Genomic DNA, 16,907 nt, shown 5'->3' on the forward strand with positions numbered 1-16,907 from the left:
GTGCTGGTGCGTCCAATAGAAGGAATGCATTTGTTTTGTCAAAGAATTCTCAGTTGTTTTCTCCATCAGTCAATAAGGATAAAGCGGGATCACTGAAAGACTTTGTTAATGGCCCACTGTTCATACTGATTCAAAACAATGTATGAAATTTGCAGATGACCATGGTCCCTGTCTAAATTGTTTTGAGATGGATCTATGAAGGATCTCAGAAGAGTTACTATTTCTAGTCGCTTTATGTGAAATGTACAGCTGCCAATTAATATTCTTCACATTTTTAAAATTTCGATCTTTAATATTGTTACAATACCTTAAGCAGAGTTGTAAAATGTTGTATCAGACGTGGGACTCTTAAAATTCACTCATCCTCTAAATGCTATTTGAGTTGTAATAGGATTTACATTAAGATATTTACCAGATGGAAAACACAGCCACCAGATAAAATTTTGGAGTCATGCAATCCAAGAAAACATGCCATGGAGTTGAAATCACTTTACAACAGCGATGCACCCAGTCTAACACACACCTATTGTCCCAGTTCTTATTGAGCAGTTAGCATAACGTTCACATCTCAAAATGAAGTCACAGTGGAAAAAAGTTTGGGAAGTTCTAGTTTATGGTGACAAAGATTTTTGTCTGGGGTGTAGATACGTATGTTCAATTCAGAGCTTCAGCTTAAACCTTGAAGCTGATTGTTTATCTTGTAAACTCTTGATGAGAACTGAATTGGTAAGTAAAATGGATTCTTTCTTCCTCAAAAAGAAGAAACAAATAGAATTGTGAAAATTCTTTAAGTAATTCTTGAGTTAATAAGCTGAATTTCTCAGTGAACAGAAAGCAAATGTTTAAAGATGTCCATGTTATTTTTATAAACAAGGAGTTAACGTACCAAAATTTCTTACTAAATATTTAAACAGGATCTGGACAGTTTGCAGAGGCATCTTGAGGACGTAAGGTTTTTTGACTTGTTTGGTTATAGTGAGGAAGCAGGAGTCTGGCAGTGCTTCATGTGCAACAATCCTGAAAAGGCAACAGGTAAGAACAGCAGTATTATTGAAAGTTGTGTCGAAGATTGTGCAAAATTACATTCAAAAGAGAAGTATATTTTCAGAAAGCCTTTTACTTCTTTTTGGTACATTGTCAATGTTAAAACATTACAGGGAATGGAATAGGGGAGTGACAAATGGACAATATGTTATAAAAGGGGAAACAAATGGCAGAAATTTAGAGTGGGAATAATTTTAACCTCAAAAAATAAATGTATCATGGTTAGAAGCGCTGACATTGGCAACCTGGTGGAAATCCACCTCCAAGCCTTGCAATTCTATGTTTAACAGCAGCATGTTACGCTGCATGCACAAAAACCTTCCCTGAGGCAAATTTAAATATATCAATGGCTAGCTGCTATTTTACTTGGGGTTTTCTATTTATCTGGGAGTGAATGGGTTTCCCAAGCTTCTTAGAACTTGCCAGTGAAATTAGCAACTGAGGAAGTGATAAAATACCTAAATATGAGACTCTCACCTGCTTCCTAGCTGAAATAAAAGGCTCTTTTTCAAAGATTTTGTTCTGAAAGTTTACTTTGCTTCTTTGGAGATACTTTCTACAAAAGATGATGTTACAATGAAAAATTCCATTCCACTGTTTTTTTTATCGAGCCCTACAGCTGGTTAAACAATCATTTTCAGATGCCAGATAGCTTTGAGTGTTATGGGCTTGCTTGTCCTGTAATGTTTGAGATTGGTGTGATGATGTTGCACAGGTAACCTGACTCACCTTGCTGCCTGTTATGTTTGGTGTTTGGAGGGTGGAGGCCGGGGCTTTGTCTGCTTTGTGGCTGTCAATCCAGTTGCATGATTGCTAGGGTGGGCAAATGAGTTTGCATGCTTCTTCACAGCTGAGGCCAGTCACACTGTCGGTCTCAAGTTTGCAGCTCAGGCTGGTTTCCCACAGATGCAGATATCATCGACTGTACACGTGAAGGAATTCAAATCAGTTTCTGAACCGTCATGGCTTCAATCAAACGAATGCTTGTTTTCAACCACCAAAAGACCCCAAAGCAGTCTTGAAATCATCTGTTTAACAGACGCATTAAGTCTTGCCTTACCATTCATCAAGTCTGAAAAGATCACTTACCAAACAGGCAAACTGGCTTACATGGGAGAGTAGTATAAGTGAATAATGTTTATGTGACTCAAAACGATAAGCGGAAGCATAATGATCTAACATTGTACAACATACCCAAATGCACAGCCTTGCGTTAAAGTTAAAAAAATTTACTTTTTTTTTCTGCGACGGAGGGCTTACTGCTCTTACTGACCCCCTCTTGGTTTTGGGTATTGTGAGGATCCTGCCAAAAACTTCCCCACATGCTCCGGTGCAGGGGCACACTCAACCGTCAGAGCACGGGATGAAAACCCAACTGCGTCTCTTACTGGTCCCAAGGAAGTGTGGTTCCCTCTACAATGGTGACTGAGCTGCCAAAGGCATTGTTTTCAAATCTAAAACAGTTAGTGAGAAAGCACCTCCATGTTGAAGTGGCCTTTCCCTTTCTTACCTGAAAAGATAGCACGCTGCTACTCCTGTGCTGGACTACCTCCATTAATCCTTGAGTTTGAAGAGGACATTATTGTCCTTTAGTGGGTAATGAGCCCGTCCACTGGCTATTTGCTAATTCAGGGGAAATCCAGTGCAGCTGTGTGATACTTTGTGCCAGGGTCCAGAGGCCAGAGGGATGCTGTGAGGACTGTTAAACTCTGTCCGAAGGATAAAACTTCCTTTGAACATAGCTCCCTTTACTTGCAGCTCCCTTTGCCCCTTCCTTGTGCCATTGTTACTCCTTTTGCTAGCGTAGAATTGTCAGATTAACCCCATGAAATGCATTGCTGGAGGCTTCTCAAGAGTTTCTGCAGAAAAAAGGGAGTACTCTCAAGTTTGACTGAGTAGACAAAACAAAAATCTTGTACTAACACAAAAGGGGAATATCTTGGTTAGCCAAATAAAATGATTCTCAGCTTTGTGTAGGCCCTTGTTATCTTAATGTCTGGTTTAGCTCTACCTGATGACTCAACTGTCTTGTCTGGCTGTCAGCTCTCCTTATCTCCTTACTCTCTGTAGCAATGAACAAAATGTGAACTAATATCCTCAAAACTACTCCGTTAAGTATCCCATTTCACCAGGAAAAAAAAGAGCATAACCACTGCATTTGCTTCAAGATTATCGTACACTTTAGCTTTAACTCTATTAATATAAACTTGCTCTTCCCTGCTTCAGATTTCATAACATTCCACAAACATTAGAATTACTGGTAAATTGACATGACATCAAGAGTACTAACTGTGTCATCTGATTCCAGTTAACATTTATTTATCAAAATGTTCCTAAGAAAGGGGCACTTGTGGTGCAGTGGTAGTGGTCCTACCTCTAGACAAGGAGGCCCAAGTTCAAGTCCCATTTGCTCCAGTGATGTGTAATAATATCTCTGAACAGCTTGATTAAAAATACTAAAATGGTTGGTGAAGAAACTTAACTATCAAAGTCCATTGTCAAATCAGTACAGTGAATAACCGTAGTAGGTTGATTTTACACACCATGTGATTTCAGTATTACGACTGTCTTCACTTTAGACACGTGGGGCAATAGGGAGGCAAAAATCTGAGTTTTTATTCAGACATTTATCTATGCTAAGCAATGGAGAGGAATGTTCTTTGTGTCACTGATCAGTTCTAAATTTCATGTTTCAGTGTTCTAACTGTCGTCTGCAGGATATGCTGAATATATCCAATAAGAATATTTAAGGCATTAAATGCACACTAGTTTGCAGAGATTATTTTTTGTGGTTTATTTGCAGACCCAACTGATGCAATTTTTCTTCTTCTGCTTTATAATTTTTTGAAAAGTAAGCAGTGGTGAATATAATAACGAAAATAAATTAATTAAACAAGAAGAAAATATTTCGTTCAAAATTGTCAGATAAATATGAACAAAAGAGACTTTTACGTTGAATTTGTGACGTTTCTCTGATGTATTTAACTCATTGAACCACCTTTATTTTTATTTGAAATTCAATTTCCATTTGCTTGCCTGTTGTAGAAAATTGTATTCCTAGTCTCAGATTCCTGTGGTTTCTTCTCAGCGATGTTGGTCAGGTTACATGTGAAGCAAATTATGTGACTGGGTTATTGTATGTCATTAATGACATTCCTCAATAGGCAGCAAAAAACATATGTGTACCAGTAAATGGAAGAAAGCAATTAAGTTTTCAAAGATAAACCACATTAAAATAATTTAAATCAATGATCTGAAGTTGTCCAGAGAAAATTCCTGAGTTGACCTTTCCAAGGCTGCTCATGTTGCATCTGAATGCAGATGCTGGGAGGGAAATCCATTAAACCTCTTTCTTAACATGTTCTGGGCTCCATGGAGTTGTAGACAAGTTGGACTGATGGTGGAATGTTCACCCCTCCACCCCACTCCTGAAGCTGTGGTGGGTAACAGAGGTAAACAAGCAGCATTCTCCCAGTAGCATCAGCACTAGGGGCTTTCTTCAGGATGAAAGGTCCCACTCAAAAAGTGAGCCTCAACCTCACTGAATTTCTGAGAGGATACTTTTCCACACATGCCTGATTGAGCCCATTTGGTCTCCTTGTTTACCCTTTCTCCATCCACCAACAAGCAATGGAGGCACTTTCAGTCCTGCTTAGATGTTTCAGCCCCTGACAATGGACTGCTGATTTTTAACTACTGGACAGTCTCCAATTACAGCTCTGGGTGTAGTAGTCTAAAAAGTCCTTAATTTGATTGATTCCAGCAAACTCCAAAATTACCTGATAGAATTTGGGTGTTCCTGACCTCAGTGAGTTAATATAGGCCATCAGCCATTCATAAGGAATTTTCAGATAGTTTATTAAGTTCATTATGAAGCAGCACTGGTTATTTAGACAGAAAAGTATATATTGACATATTGGAGTAGTGAAGGCAGCTGAAGGGTTCATTGGTTTTTCTTCCTGGTCTATCTTCATTTGAAGGAGACAACCATCTGATGAGACTATCCTCCCATTCTGAGCGCCTGTATATCTACCATATTTCTAAGGGCCAGTATTTTACACTGTGATAATCACCCATTTGAATCCTTCAAGCCAAAGGACATGGGACAGCTACCCATAGCATCTAGATCTTCACCTGAAGGCTAGTTTTCATTATTTTTGGAAGTGAGACTTTTATTTTTCTTGACATTGCATTGATAATAGGGTACATATACTGCTATATAGTTCTTTGCTGTCAAATCATAGTTCATTGTGGCCTTGGCAGTCTTTGTGGTCACCATCCTTTTTGTTTTGTCTTGACAATTAGAAATCGTTTGTGTTTGGGGAAGGCAAGAAACTGCTGTAACAGCAGTAAAATAAGATCCCATGCTACTTGAGAAGTATTAAACTTCAGTTTTAAAGGGATTCCAATTTGCAACAACCCTCTGAGTCCCTCTGCCAGCATTCGTAGGCTTCTAACTTGTATCTCATCACAATGGTAGGTTCAGGACAAAGAAACAAAAGTCCTGACCCCTTTTGACAAAGAAACATTTTAGAAAGAATGAAATGGTTAGCAGAATTTCCTGCCTTGCCATCCAGAAAATTAACAGGACCACATCACCTCAATGTTGGCTGCCTCTTCAAAGAACATAATTTCCTGAAGATGGGACTCCCATCCTCCACTTGCGAGGAAGTCCTGGCTTAGAGAACTTGCCTGACAGTGCCATTGTCCCAGCACTGTCATTCAAAGTGGTGGTCATAAGCTGGACTCCAACCAGTTGCAGCAGTCAGTACTGGAGCTAGGATGCAGCTGAGTGCTAGAAGGCGTGTCACAGTGGGAATAGCTTTGGGGGCAGGGAGATCATTGTTGTACCAGGGGTTGTGGATCTTGATGGAGAGGCTAGAAATCTTAGGAAACACTCAGTAGTGGCAGATCTTGGGGATGCGTACTCCTGATTAGGAAAGAAAGCCTTGAATGGAAAGACCGTCTTTCCCACCTGTGGTCTGAGTAGGGTGACATACTCAACTTCCCCTGCAATGTGGATCCCAAACTCCGTCCTTGATTCCATCCTACCATCCCCGAAAGTGCCCATTAAGTGGCCCAGGGCTCTTTCTGTCCTTTGTAAAATTGAAGCCTGGTTTGGGACAAGGTGTCTGGCAGCTGATAGGCCAACCGGAGAGTACTATGGACTCCTCCATCTGCAAAGCCACTACTTAAGGCCTGTAAAACTTTACCTTATAATCCAACGAAAGACAGTCAAGAAACCTCTTCCATGACAGATGTTTTTGTGTTGAATAATCTACATTTCACATCGTACTCATTGGATATGATTTGGATAAAAAATTTAATCAATCCAACCATGACCATTCCAGTCCAAGTTTAGAAAATTGCAGAGTTCCACATCTGTGCATTCTCCATTTATGGAACTATATACATCCCAACTTAATATTTCACATCCATTTAATAAAACATGCATTGATTTCAACAGTGATAATGGGAACTGCAGATGCTGGAGAATCCAATTTCAACTGTAGCCTGAGGTTTAAATCAACTTTTCTAAAGTCCACAATATAATGTATTCATCATATTCAAGTGTTTTTTTAAGAACAGCTCTTTTTCTCAATTACAATTTGAAGTTTGCCATTGGGTATTGCTATATTTTATAAACTGCCAATTAACCTACACATTGTCTTGCAGAATCTATCTACAAGTTGTGACCAACAAGATTGGTCAATCTGAATCTGAGTTTTTCAGCTGTCCAGATTACACTGTCCTGTTATTTGACCAATTGTACTCAGATTGCCAAACTACCACTTTTTAGCCTCTTGATGACATTTTTGACATCAAGATTAAAAAAACTCTGATTTCACATGCAAAATTTTAATGGGAAAATAGTCTCACTTGTGAGGAGAGGGCCTTATTTGCATGCACTTAATATCTCATTATTACCTATTGTCGCCTCATTTATATACAATTTGCTACTCTCCCATGAGTCAGAGAGAAACTGAATGGCAATGATTCCTGACATGACAGTCAAAGTGGCTAACTGGTGACTCCAGCTCACTGCTTGTACCTCCAAACCTCTATCTTAGCCATCGGTCCCCAGCATATCCGGGTATGCTCCATTGCTAGCAAACAATTGTACTGCCCCATCCATGAGTTGGCATCAGATATGACCATGCCATTGTGACATATCTCCAAGTCTGTTTGAAACAGTTTTCCATTTCAGTACTGCACTTTGGAGTGCACCAACACCTTGCCTTGCTGCTGCCAGACCCCTTTGTGTGTAGGGACAAGCGCCCATCTCATGCATTGGAGATGGGTGTGTTTCAGGATTCTTTGCTTGCTCTCCTAGTGCTCCCTCACTATGCACCTACTTGGATGCTTACAGTATCTCTGCCTTGCTGAGCCTTCTTTCCATTGTTGCATCATTCAGAGCTTATGGGTTCACCGTACTAGCTTGGCTTGCCTTCTGGCACAAACACAAAGGCAAACAGCTCGTCAAAGTGATAATGGGAACTGCAGATGCTGGAGAATCCAAGATAATAAAATGTGAGGCTGGATGAACACAGCAGGCCCAGCAGCATCTCAGGAGCACAAAAGCTGACGTTTTGGGCCTAGACCCTTCATCAGAGAGGGGGATGGGGTGAGGGTTCTGGAATAAATAGGGAGAGAGGGGGAGGCGGACCGAAGATGGAGAGAAAACCTCATCCCACCTCCTTGACCTGTCCGTCTTCCCCGGACTGACATCCCCTCCCTACCTCCCCACCTATACTCTCCTCTCCACCTATCTTCTTTTCTCTCCGTCTTCGGTCCGCCTCCCCCTCTCTCCCTATTTATTCCAGAACTCTCACCCCAACCCCTCTCTGATGAAGGGTCTAGGACCGAAACGTCAGCTTTTGTGCTCCTGAGATGCTGCTGGGCCTGCTGTGTTCATCCAGCTTCACATTTTATTAGCTCGTCAAAGTACTGTGCAGTGTTCAGTCGAAGAGGTGGGCATGTTGCTGTATGGCGCTGTGCTACATAAAGGTTCTACCTGTAGCATATGCCAGTGGCACACTTGGCAAACCCATTGCATAAGAGTTTCTTCATAAAAAATCTGGAATTAAGAGTCTAATTATGACCATGAACTCATTGTTGATTGTCAGAAATACCCACTTGGTTCACTAATGTCCTTTAAGGAAGGAAGCTATCATTTTTACCTGGTCTGGCCTACACATGACTCCAGACCCACAGCAATGTGGTTGACTCTTAAACTGCCTTCTGGGCAATTAGGGTTGGGCAATAAATGCTGGCTGGGCAGCAACATCCATGTCCCATGGGTGAATAAAAAAAACTACTTCAACCAAATGTCTCAAGCGTCATGAAAGTAGCACTCACTCTAGTCAAAGGAGACTCGTCATTGGTTGGGGGTATTGGCACAGTAAGTCAAAGGCATCACCTGATGTCAATCTAGGGGTTTGGGCATGATTCCTTGATGCTTGGGCAGTCAGAGTCAGAAGTTCACTGTCATTACCTTATGGGGAGTGGCCCACTGTCAGTTCTGTAGGTGCAGTGCAGCCAGATAGGGAATTGGTAGTAAGTCACTTGAAAGCTGCACAGGGATTAGTCCAGGGTCTGGCCACTCAGCACTTTCCATGTTGGTTAAGGATTGGGCCATGGTCAATCCTGACGGATGACAAGATATTATGCAACACTTGGGTATGTGGAAAAAAAGTAGCACTCCCTTAGAGAGGGTTAGACATGGTATCCTATGTAGCTTCATTCCTGTGGCTGCAAAGACAATAACAGACCATCAGACTAATGACAATATAAAAGAGCAATACATTTGTGAATGTGATATTCCATTTCCAAAACAGTCTCACCATGTACCTATGTGCCCTTAAATATTTTTCTTTTTTATTTCTCTCCCACTATGTGCATGGTGGAGGGAAATTCATGGCTGACAGTGATTGAACTGGAGCACAGCTGGGTTTTAAATGTGGCACCAATGGCAGACATGCCACAAGATCACGATAGTTGTGAATACTTATGTTGCTGGTGGTAAATAAAGGATGATGTGAATGTAAAGACATGGCACATCCTAATGAGGTGAACAGTGAAGAGTTGTGTGAGAAAACTCAGTATAGCTCCTACAGAGAAACCTTCCATGAAACACCCTGAACTTGACATTTTGCTGATTTTGGTAAACTTCAGTTGTATCAGTCCAAAGAAATATGAGTGTAAAAGAAATAAACAATCAAAAAAATAAGTGGATGTTTTCGGTAAAACTGTGTGGTATTTCATAATATCCTTGCAACTCAGAAAGCGCGTTTTATATCAATTCCACTGATGAAGAAATCCCTTAAATATATTCCAAACTAAGAATGTTTCTGAGAATCAGAATTTCCCTGTTGTATTGTTGCTGAAACCATGACCATTTGATTGTTAACTTTTGAGTTTCCATTAAGGATAAATAAATCTCAAAGGTCATGAAAGGAACTAATTACAATTTCAATATGACAATTGAAATAAATCTCCAGTTCATCTACTCCTTAGTCTGACATGCTGCAATAGTTGTAAAAAAGTTGTTTCCAGTGGGGCATATATTGGCTCAGATTGTGTGGTATAAATAATGAGCTTATCCATGCCCACTGTTATTAAAGAATAAACCCAACCGTAACTTCAGACAAATGCTTTTGCATAGTTGAATTCGGAAATTGAGAAGGTGTTGTCCAAATTGCCCTGCTCCTTTAGGAGCTATGCTACAAAGGTTTATTGCAGAGGGTTGGAATAGAAAGCTATGAATTTCTAATTCCTTCAAACTTTCTCTGAAAGAGTTCAGCCTTTTCATCTCAAGCAAAAATGAAATTTTAATTATATCTTAAGCTCTAATTGCCACCAAACAAAATCTTTGGTGCTGTAAACTGCATTTCATAAGTTTGGATTGTCATTGTCTGACATTATAATTATTGTAGGAGATTTTAAAAGCATTAACAATTTAAATGTAGAGTATTTTTATTTATTTTTACATTTAATACTCTCAATCTCATTTCTTTGCTTCTCCTATTTTGCTTGACGTGACGATTTGCCATTGGATACCCTTCTGTAACATAAGTTTCCAGATCTATGGTCTCGGTATTGGTTGGTCGTTATTGGCAAAATTTGAGAGTGGAAAAGCCCTAGGGTTGAATTTTCATGAAAACCGACAAAGAATCAATTTTGGAGTATTTCATGGAGGGTTCCACTCCGTGAGTTCTAGTGAGTTATTTCACACACTTCGCTGCTGCTCAACTCATGATGTTTGCATGACACCCTCTGTCATACCACTTGAACACTTCCTTGTGCTCAACAGCGGTTAAAGTATTCACCATGCTGGGACCTTCCAAGATTTGTCCCAGCTGCACTATATTTAAAGCTCAATTGCACATCTGACATTAGGTCCTTGCTGTAAGCCAGGAACTGTCATGTGGAAGAATGACCCTGGAGAAGCATACAGAGGCAGGTTTTCACCTTGATTCACTGCCAATGTGCTGGTGAGGTTATTGTGGACAGAATGATGGAGAGCCATCCTGTTGCCTTGGGACCACCAGAAGCGATCATTGCAATAGATGCTGCCAGCCTGGTCCAAAATTTCTATCCAGGTCAGTGCAGTGCCCACAGCCTAGAGGAATGCCCAACAGTGCTATGAGAAGCTCAATTACATTCTGCTCTCCACCATATCCATCATCATCTCTCAGCTACTTCATGCTTAGTCTAACTCTGTTACTGCACACTCCACTCACCAAGGCTCATGCTGTACCACTCTTGCTGTTGAATATAGTATCTTTTCTCAATCTCTCTCATCCAACTGTCTCCCCCATCCAGCCCAGCTACCACCATGCACCCCCCATACTTTCTATCTAACTCTATCCATCTGAGAAAGGCTATTACTTGCAATGATTCACATGTTTCAGCTGGATTGTTGGAATCTCCTTCCTCTCTAATGTAGGAGCTCCAATGTCTGGCTCTCTTCCACAAAGGTGGGCCTTCCAAGATCTTGATCAGCTGGGGAAGTGGGCTGAGAAATGGCAAATGAAGTCTGAAATAGGTAAGTGTGAGCTGTTACTTTTTGGAAAGTCAAATCAAGGTAGGGGTTTCAAGGTGCATGCTAGGGCATTAAGGAGAGTAGTGGAACAAGGGGACCTTGGAGTTCAGGTACATGGTTCTCTGAAAGTGGAGTAATAGGGCAGTGAAGACTGCTTTTGGCACTCTGGTCTTCATCAGTCAGTGTTGCAATTCTACAGGACATCGATGTGGTCACACTGGAGTTTTGTGTTCAGTTTTGATCACCTTGCTATAGGAAGGATGTTATTAAACTGAAACGAGTGCAGAAGAAGTTTACAAGGACGTTGACAGGACTCTAGGATCTGACTCCTAGGGAGAGGTTGGACAAGCTAAGATTTTTTTCTTCAGTTTGTAAGAGATTGAGGGGGTTCTTATAGAAGTGTATGAGATCATGAGAGGCATGGATAGGGTGAATGCACTCCGTTTTTTTTTCCCAGGATTGGGGAATCGAGGACTAGAGGAGACCACTTTAAGGTAAGAGGGGAAAGAATATATGGGAACCTGAAGGGCAACATTTTACACAGAAGTTGGTACACATAAGGAATGAGCTGCCAGTGGATGTGGTTGAGGCGAGTACATTAACAACAACTAAAAAGCGTTTGGATGAATACATGGATTGGAAAGGTTTAGAAGGATATGGGCCAAATGCAGAGAAATGGGCTTAGTGTGGATGGACATGTTGTTCGGCATGGACCATTTTGGGCCAAAGGGCCTGTCTTTGTACTATTGGACTCTATGACTTTATGACAGGTCAGGGCAGATCTTCTCGGGTTGCCCTGCAGTCTTTCATCACAAGTCTTGCTGTGAGTCTTCACTGTGTGTTGGCGTCCTGCTGTGTGTTTTTATTCTCCTCTTGCCAGACCTTCCAGAATGTTCTGTGGCTTTGGATTCAAAATATCCAATGGGGCCACTCCAAAGCCCTTCACTGTTGCCATGCCAGGGAGGTGTAAAAGTGTTCTTCCTCCAGTACTGGCTGAAAGTCAAGATGCCAGAAAGTCTGATTGATTGTTCTCCAATGCACAACACTCAGGCTGTTTTAAGATAACAAAGTCTGGAGCTGGATGAACACAGCAGGCCAAGCAGCATCTTAGGAGCACAAAAACTGACGTTTCGGGCCTAGACCCTCAGGCTGTTTTAACTGGTTGCCCTTGAACATGTGTAACTTCTTTGATCTTAGTTTCCATTGTTTTCTGTGGCCAATAGCTGATGGATGCAGGTTAATTTAGTTTAACCAATTGCTCTCAGGCCAAATTTCCAATTTTGATACATGAGGACCTCTGACAAGAAGGGCAAACAAGACAACTCTACATAGATCTTGTACATCATTGACCTGATTCAAATGAATGCTGCTCAAGCCTTTTGACAAACACATAGTTGGAGAGTGTGTGTGTGTCAGTAGTAATGCGAACCTGTCTCCCCTCCTCACACGTTTCCTAAGAAATGCAACACTTCACACATAATAAAAGTTATGGACATTTTCTTGTCCATGAATGCATGAAGTCCACATACGGAATTCTGTGATAACAGATGTCTTTAACATGTATTGTTTGACTGTCCATTTAATACCATTGTCCTGAAGGCCTCACATCTCACAAAGGTAATCCTGCTCCCTCAGAGAGAATAAAAAATGACTTGCACTGTCTACTCTGGGTGTGGTGACAGCCTGTGATAGGGTTAGGGTTAGGGTTAGGATTAGGGTTTCCATTTCCATTGCATATTTGGGATGAGGATGAAAGGCGACACAGGTCACACTATACAATGAGTCAAAGACTCAGACTGGTAACCCAGGTGGACCTCCATGCCAATTGCATCAGATTTGATCTTCCCCATATACCCACCCAACTCCTTATTTAACTGCTCATCTCCCCAGGCATATACCTTTGTCATTCTAAACATAGTTGATGCACAATTTCCCCATCAAAGCCAGGGAGGTGATAAACATCACTGAACTCCCCTCCTGCAGTACCCCTTACCCTGCTCCATCATCTCCCATTCTTTTAATTTGAGTTTCCCCACCTTCACAGTTATTATTCCCTCTGCATCCCAGCATGCTGCCTCCAGCTCTCATAATTGAATGCTCCAGCATCACCACTACAGCACTGGACCCTGGTTACCCCCTTCAACTGTCAGGGAACAAAGCACTTGGACTGACATGAACAAACCCCCTGACAGACTTGGAACGCTAACTCCAATTATTGAATAACCAGGCCCTTGATTTGTAAATATATGTTCCTGTTTTATCATTAGCTCTCTGAGTGGCTTGTCACAAATCCTTGGAGGGTTACACTGGACCTGCAAGACTGGTTGTGGACCATACCTCAGACCATACCCTAGTGATCTGAACCCCTGATACATGCCCCAGTGGTTGACTGATTGTGTCCAAGCCCCTGAACTGATAGCAGATAATCTCGTTGACTTACTGTGCTGGTAACCCCTGAGTAGGCAGAGCCTACCTTGGCACGACTAAGGACTACTGGACTTTGAGACATGACCATTTGATTGAAGCATATGCAATGTTTTGAATGAAACAGTAAAATGAAAAACAGCACAGCAAGGCAAAATACAGATGGTATGAACACTCAAGTCGATTGAGTGAGTACTAAGAGAGATAGCGATGGGCCCTGAGATTCCCCGAGCTCCTGTCTATGTGATGTGTGACTGACCCTGTTTGCAAAGTGATCTGACAGCAGCATTACAAAGTGAGGTGTCAGTGCACTCCAAAGTGTAGTATTGAAGTGGAGATTTGCCATGATGATGCACTGAGGCTGGTGTAGATCTAATGCCAACCCCTCTGGATGAAGGATGCAGATAGTCGTTGCCCATAGAGTGTGCCCTGAGATGCTGGGGACCTCTGTCCAAGATGGAAGCCCAGAGAAGCAAGCAGTGGAGCCGCCAGGTACCCACTCTGACGTTCATGTTGGGAATTGTTACTATCTGGTTTCTCTCCACTGTGTGGGGAAAATAGCAGACTGCATATAAATGAGGCAAGAATAGATAACAAGTTGTTTATGCATGCATATAAGCTCCTCCCTGCTCACAAGCAGGATCATCCTTTCTCCATTTAAGCCTTGATGGAAATTTGTATCTTTTCTTAATGTCCGGAATCTCATTTTCCTGATCTGGCAATATTTTCCCAAATGACTCGTCATTACCCATGTTGTTCAGGGGCTGGGAAAATTCCATTATTAAGTTTTGTTGCATGTGGTGTGGGTGGGGCCTGGGGAGTGAGGGGTTTGGAAAGTGTGTTGTTGGGGGAAAGCACTTTTGTCCCTGACTGACCAGCAGTGCTGCTAAGACATTTAACTTCATGATGCTCCTTGATGCCCTTTGTCATGCCTCTGTTAATATGACAGTGGGTGGGGTCGTAGACAAGTTTCATATTTATTTTAATATCTGACCTGACTTTGGCAGTTGGAATTCACCCCATGTGTCTCAGTTAAAATGCACCCCATATGTCTTAGTTAGAATTTACCCCTGTTGTGTCTCAGTTAGAATTTACCCATGTGTGTCTCAGTGAAGGTCATTCAATTTGGTTGGGGAAATATATTGTGGTTTCCCTTGTTCACCCAGGTCTTCAGTACCCCTCAGGCCTGTCAACAACTATATGTGTAATAAATGGTTAGTTCATATGTTCACTGTAACTCCAAAATCTATACCAATGTACGTTCATAAAACAAATTGGCATTCCAATGATGTTTGCTTGTTAGTATGTCTATAATTGGTCATTCTAGTTTATATTTCTTTAACAGTTGTAAACCAGGATGGTCAACCACTCATTGAAGGCAAGCTCAAAGAAAAGCAAGTGAGATGGAAATTCATAAAGAGATGGAAGACGCGTTATTTCACATTGGCTGGGAATCAGCTTCTGTTTAGCAAAGGAAAATCAGTAGGTAGATGTTTAAAATTTGTTAGATGAAGTCAACAGAACTAAGTATCATAGCTAGTTCCGCATGATTTGTATTTTCCTCATTCTGTGGGTGCTGGAAATCTGAAATAACAGCCAGAAGTGCTCATTATATCAGACAGTATCTATGGAGAAATATGCTGAGTAAACAATTCAGATCATTAATCACAAGAATTCACATTCAGAAAATTCAGGTATTTAGAATTAAGTCAGTATAATGTAAATATGTAAAAGTAATAACAAAAAATTATTTAAAGCCAATGAGACACGGGCACAGAAAAGAAAATAAGATCAAGGAACAAATAAAAGGACTAAACTGAACAAGAAAGGAAAATAATTGTAATGTTTACCTAAAATATAAAGCACAAGGCATGTGTGGCAAAATCTGTGGGGTTTGGATGACGAAATGATGAGCCAGAAAAATTGAAAGAATTGCCGATGCTGTACGTCAAAAACAGAAGTTGCTGGATAAGCTCAGCAAGTCTGGCAGCATCTATGAAGAAAAAATCAGAGTTAACGTTTCGGGTCTGAAACAATTTGGGTCACACCAGACCCAAAATGTTAACTCTGACTTTTTCTTCTCAAACGAAGAGCCGTAGTTGATTTTATACTTCTTTCACCTAGATTTGACAACTGCCTGAGCAATGTTAGGAGTTAATAGGGGCATAATGTTAAGTTTGCATGTTATGGATACAAACAGTGTGGGAAATTTTACCGAACACTTCTATAACCCTCAAAATATGACCAGTAAAGTACTATTGTTTGAGAAATGAGGTATTAAGTATTAAAACAGATAAACTGAAGCACTGGAATTATTTGAATTTTTTTTCTTTATTCTTTCACAGGAAATGGGTTTCACTGATCAGGCTGGGATTTGTTGCCCATTATAATTTGCCCTTGACCTAAGTGCCTTCTTAGGCCATTTCAGAGGTCAATTAAAAGTCAACCATATTGTTGTGGTTCTAGAATCACATGTTGGCCAAATCAAATCAGCTGATTTCCTTCCCCAAAGGACATTCATGAATTAGATGGGATTTTGCAATAATTGATTTGCAATGAAAGAGTTTTCATGACTAACTTTTACATGAAGATTTATTAAATAAGTTCAAATTCCACCAACTGCTGTAGTTGGATTTGAACAGGAGACCCCCAGACCATTAATCTGAGCCTCTCTATTACTACCCCAATGGCATTATCAGTGTGCAAGGATTTCCGCATGACTCAGAGACAATTGTTTTTCTGCATCTTTATGCGATATGAGTGTCAGTGACAAGCCACTGCCCTTCCTTAATTGTCCTGGAAAAGGTGGTAGTGAGCCACAGTCTTGAACTTATGCAGTACACCCACTGTTAGAAAGGGAATTCCAGGCATCTGCGCCAACAACAGTGAAGGCCTGATGGTGTACGTGCAAATCAGGATAGTGTGTTACCAAGAGGGGTGGGGTTTCATACACTTGCTGCTCTTTTCCTTCTAGGTGTTAAAACTGTGGATTTAGAAGGGCTGCCTTGTTAAGTTGCTGTAGTGTATCATGTAAATTATACATATTGCTAAAACTGTGTGCAGGTGGAAGAAATGAATACACATGGTTGTGAATGGCATGCTAATCAAAGGGCCTGCTTAGTCCTAGATGGTGTTGAGCTTCTGGATTGTTGTTGAAACTGTTTTCATCCAAGAAAGTAGAGAGTATTCCATCACACTCCTAATATATACCTTATAGATGGTAGACCTGCTTTGGGATATCAGGAAGTAAATTATTTACCCCAAAGTTTCCAGCCTTTGAACCTGCACCCACAATAATATATATGGCTGATCCAGTTCAATTTCTGGTTAATGGTAATCCCAGGCTGTCGATGCTGTGGCATTCAGTGCTGGTAATACCATTGGCTGTTAGAGA

General features: G+C 41.0%; 1 protein-coding gene across 7 annotated transcripts in view; it reads left to right on the top strand.

The window, feature by feature from the left end:
* veph1 (ventricular zone expressed PH domain-containing 1) overlaps positions 1-16,907 on the top strand; it is a 226,132-nt gene that overhangs the window by 202,868 nt on the left and 6,357 nt on the right. For 6 of the 7 annotated variants that reach the window (XM_048542472.2, XM_048542471.2, XM_048542470.2 and 3 more), the window contains 2 exons: positions 915-1,032; positions 14,859-14,995. In XM_048542472.2, the coding sequence (XP_048398429.1) occupies positions 915-1,032; positions 14,859-14,995 (255 nt within the window). Of the gene's footprint in view, positions 1-914; positions 1,033-14,858; positions 15,000-16,907 lie in introns of all 7 variants that reach the window. The other variant, XM_048542477.2, reaches the window with a different exon arrangement.

This window comes from Stegostoma tigrinum, chromosome 14 (assembly GCF_030684315.1).
Source record: "Stegostoma tigrinum isolate sSteTig4 chromosome 14, sSteTig4.hap1, whole genome shotgun sequence".
Taxonomy (NCBI): Eukaryota; Metazoa; Chordata; class Chondrichthyes; order Orectolobiformes; family Stegostomatidae; genus Stegostoma; species Stegostoma tigrinum.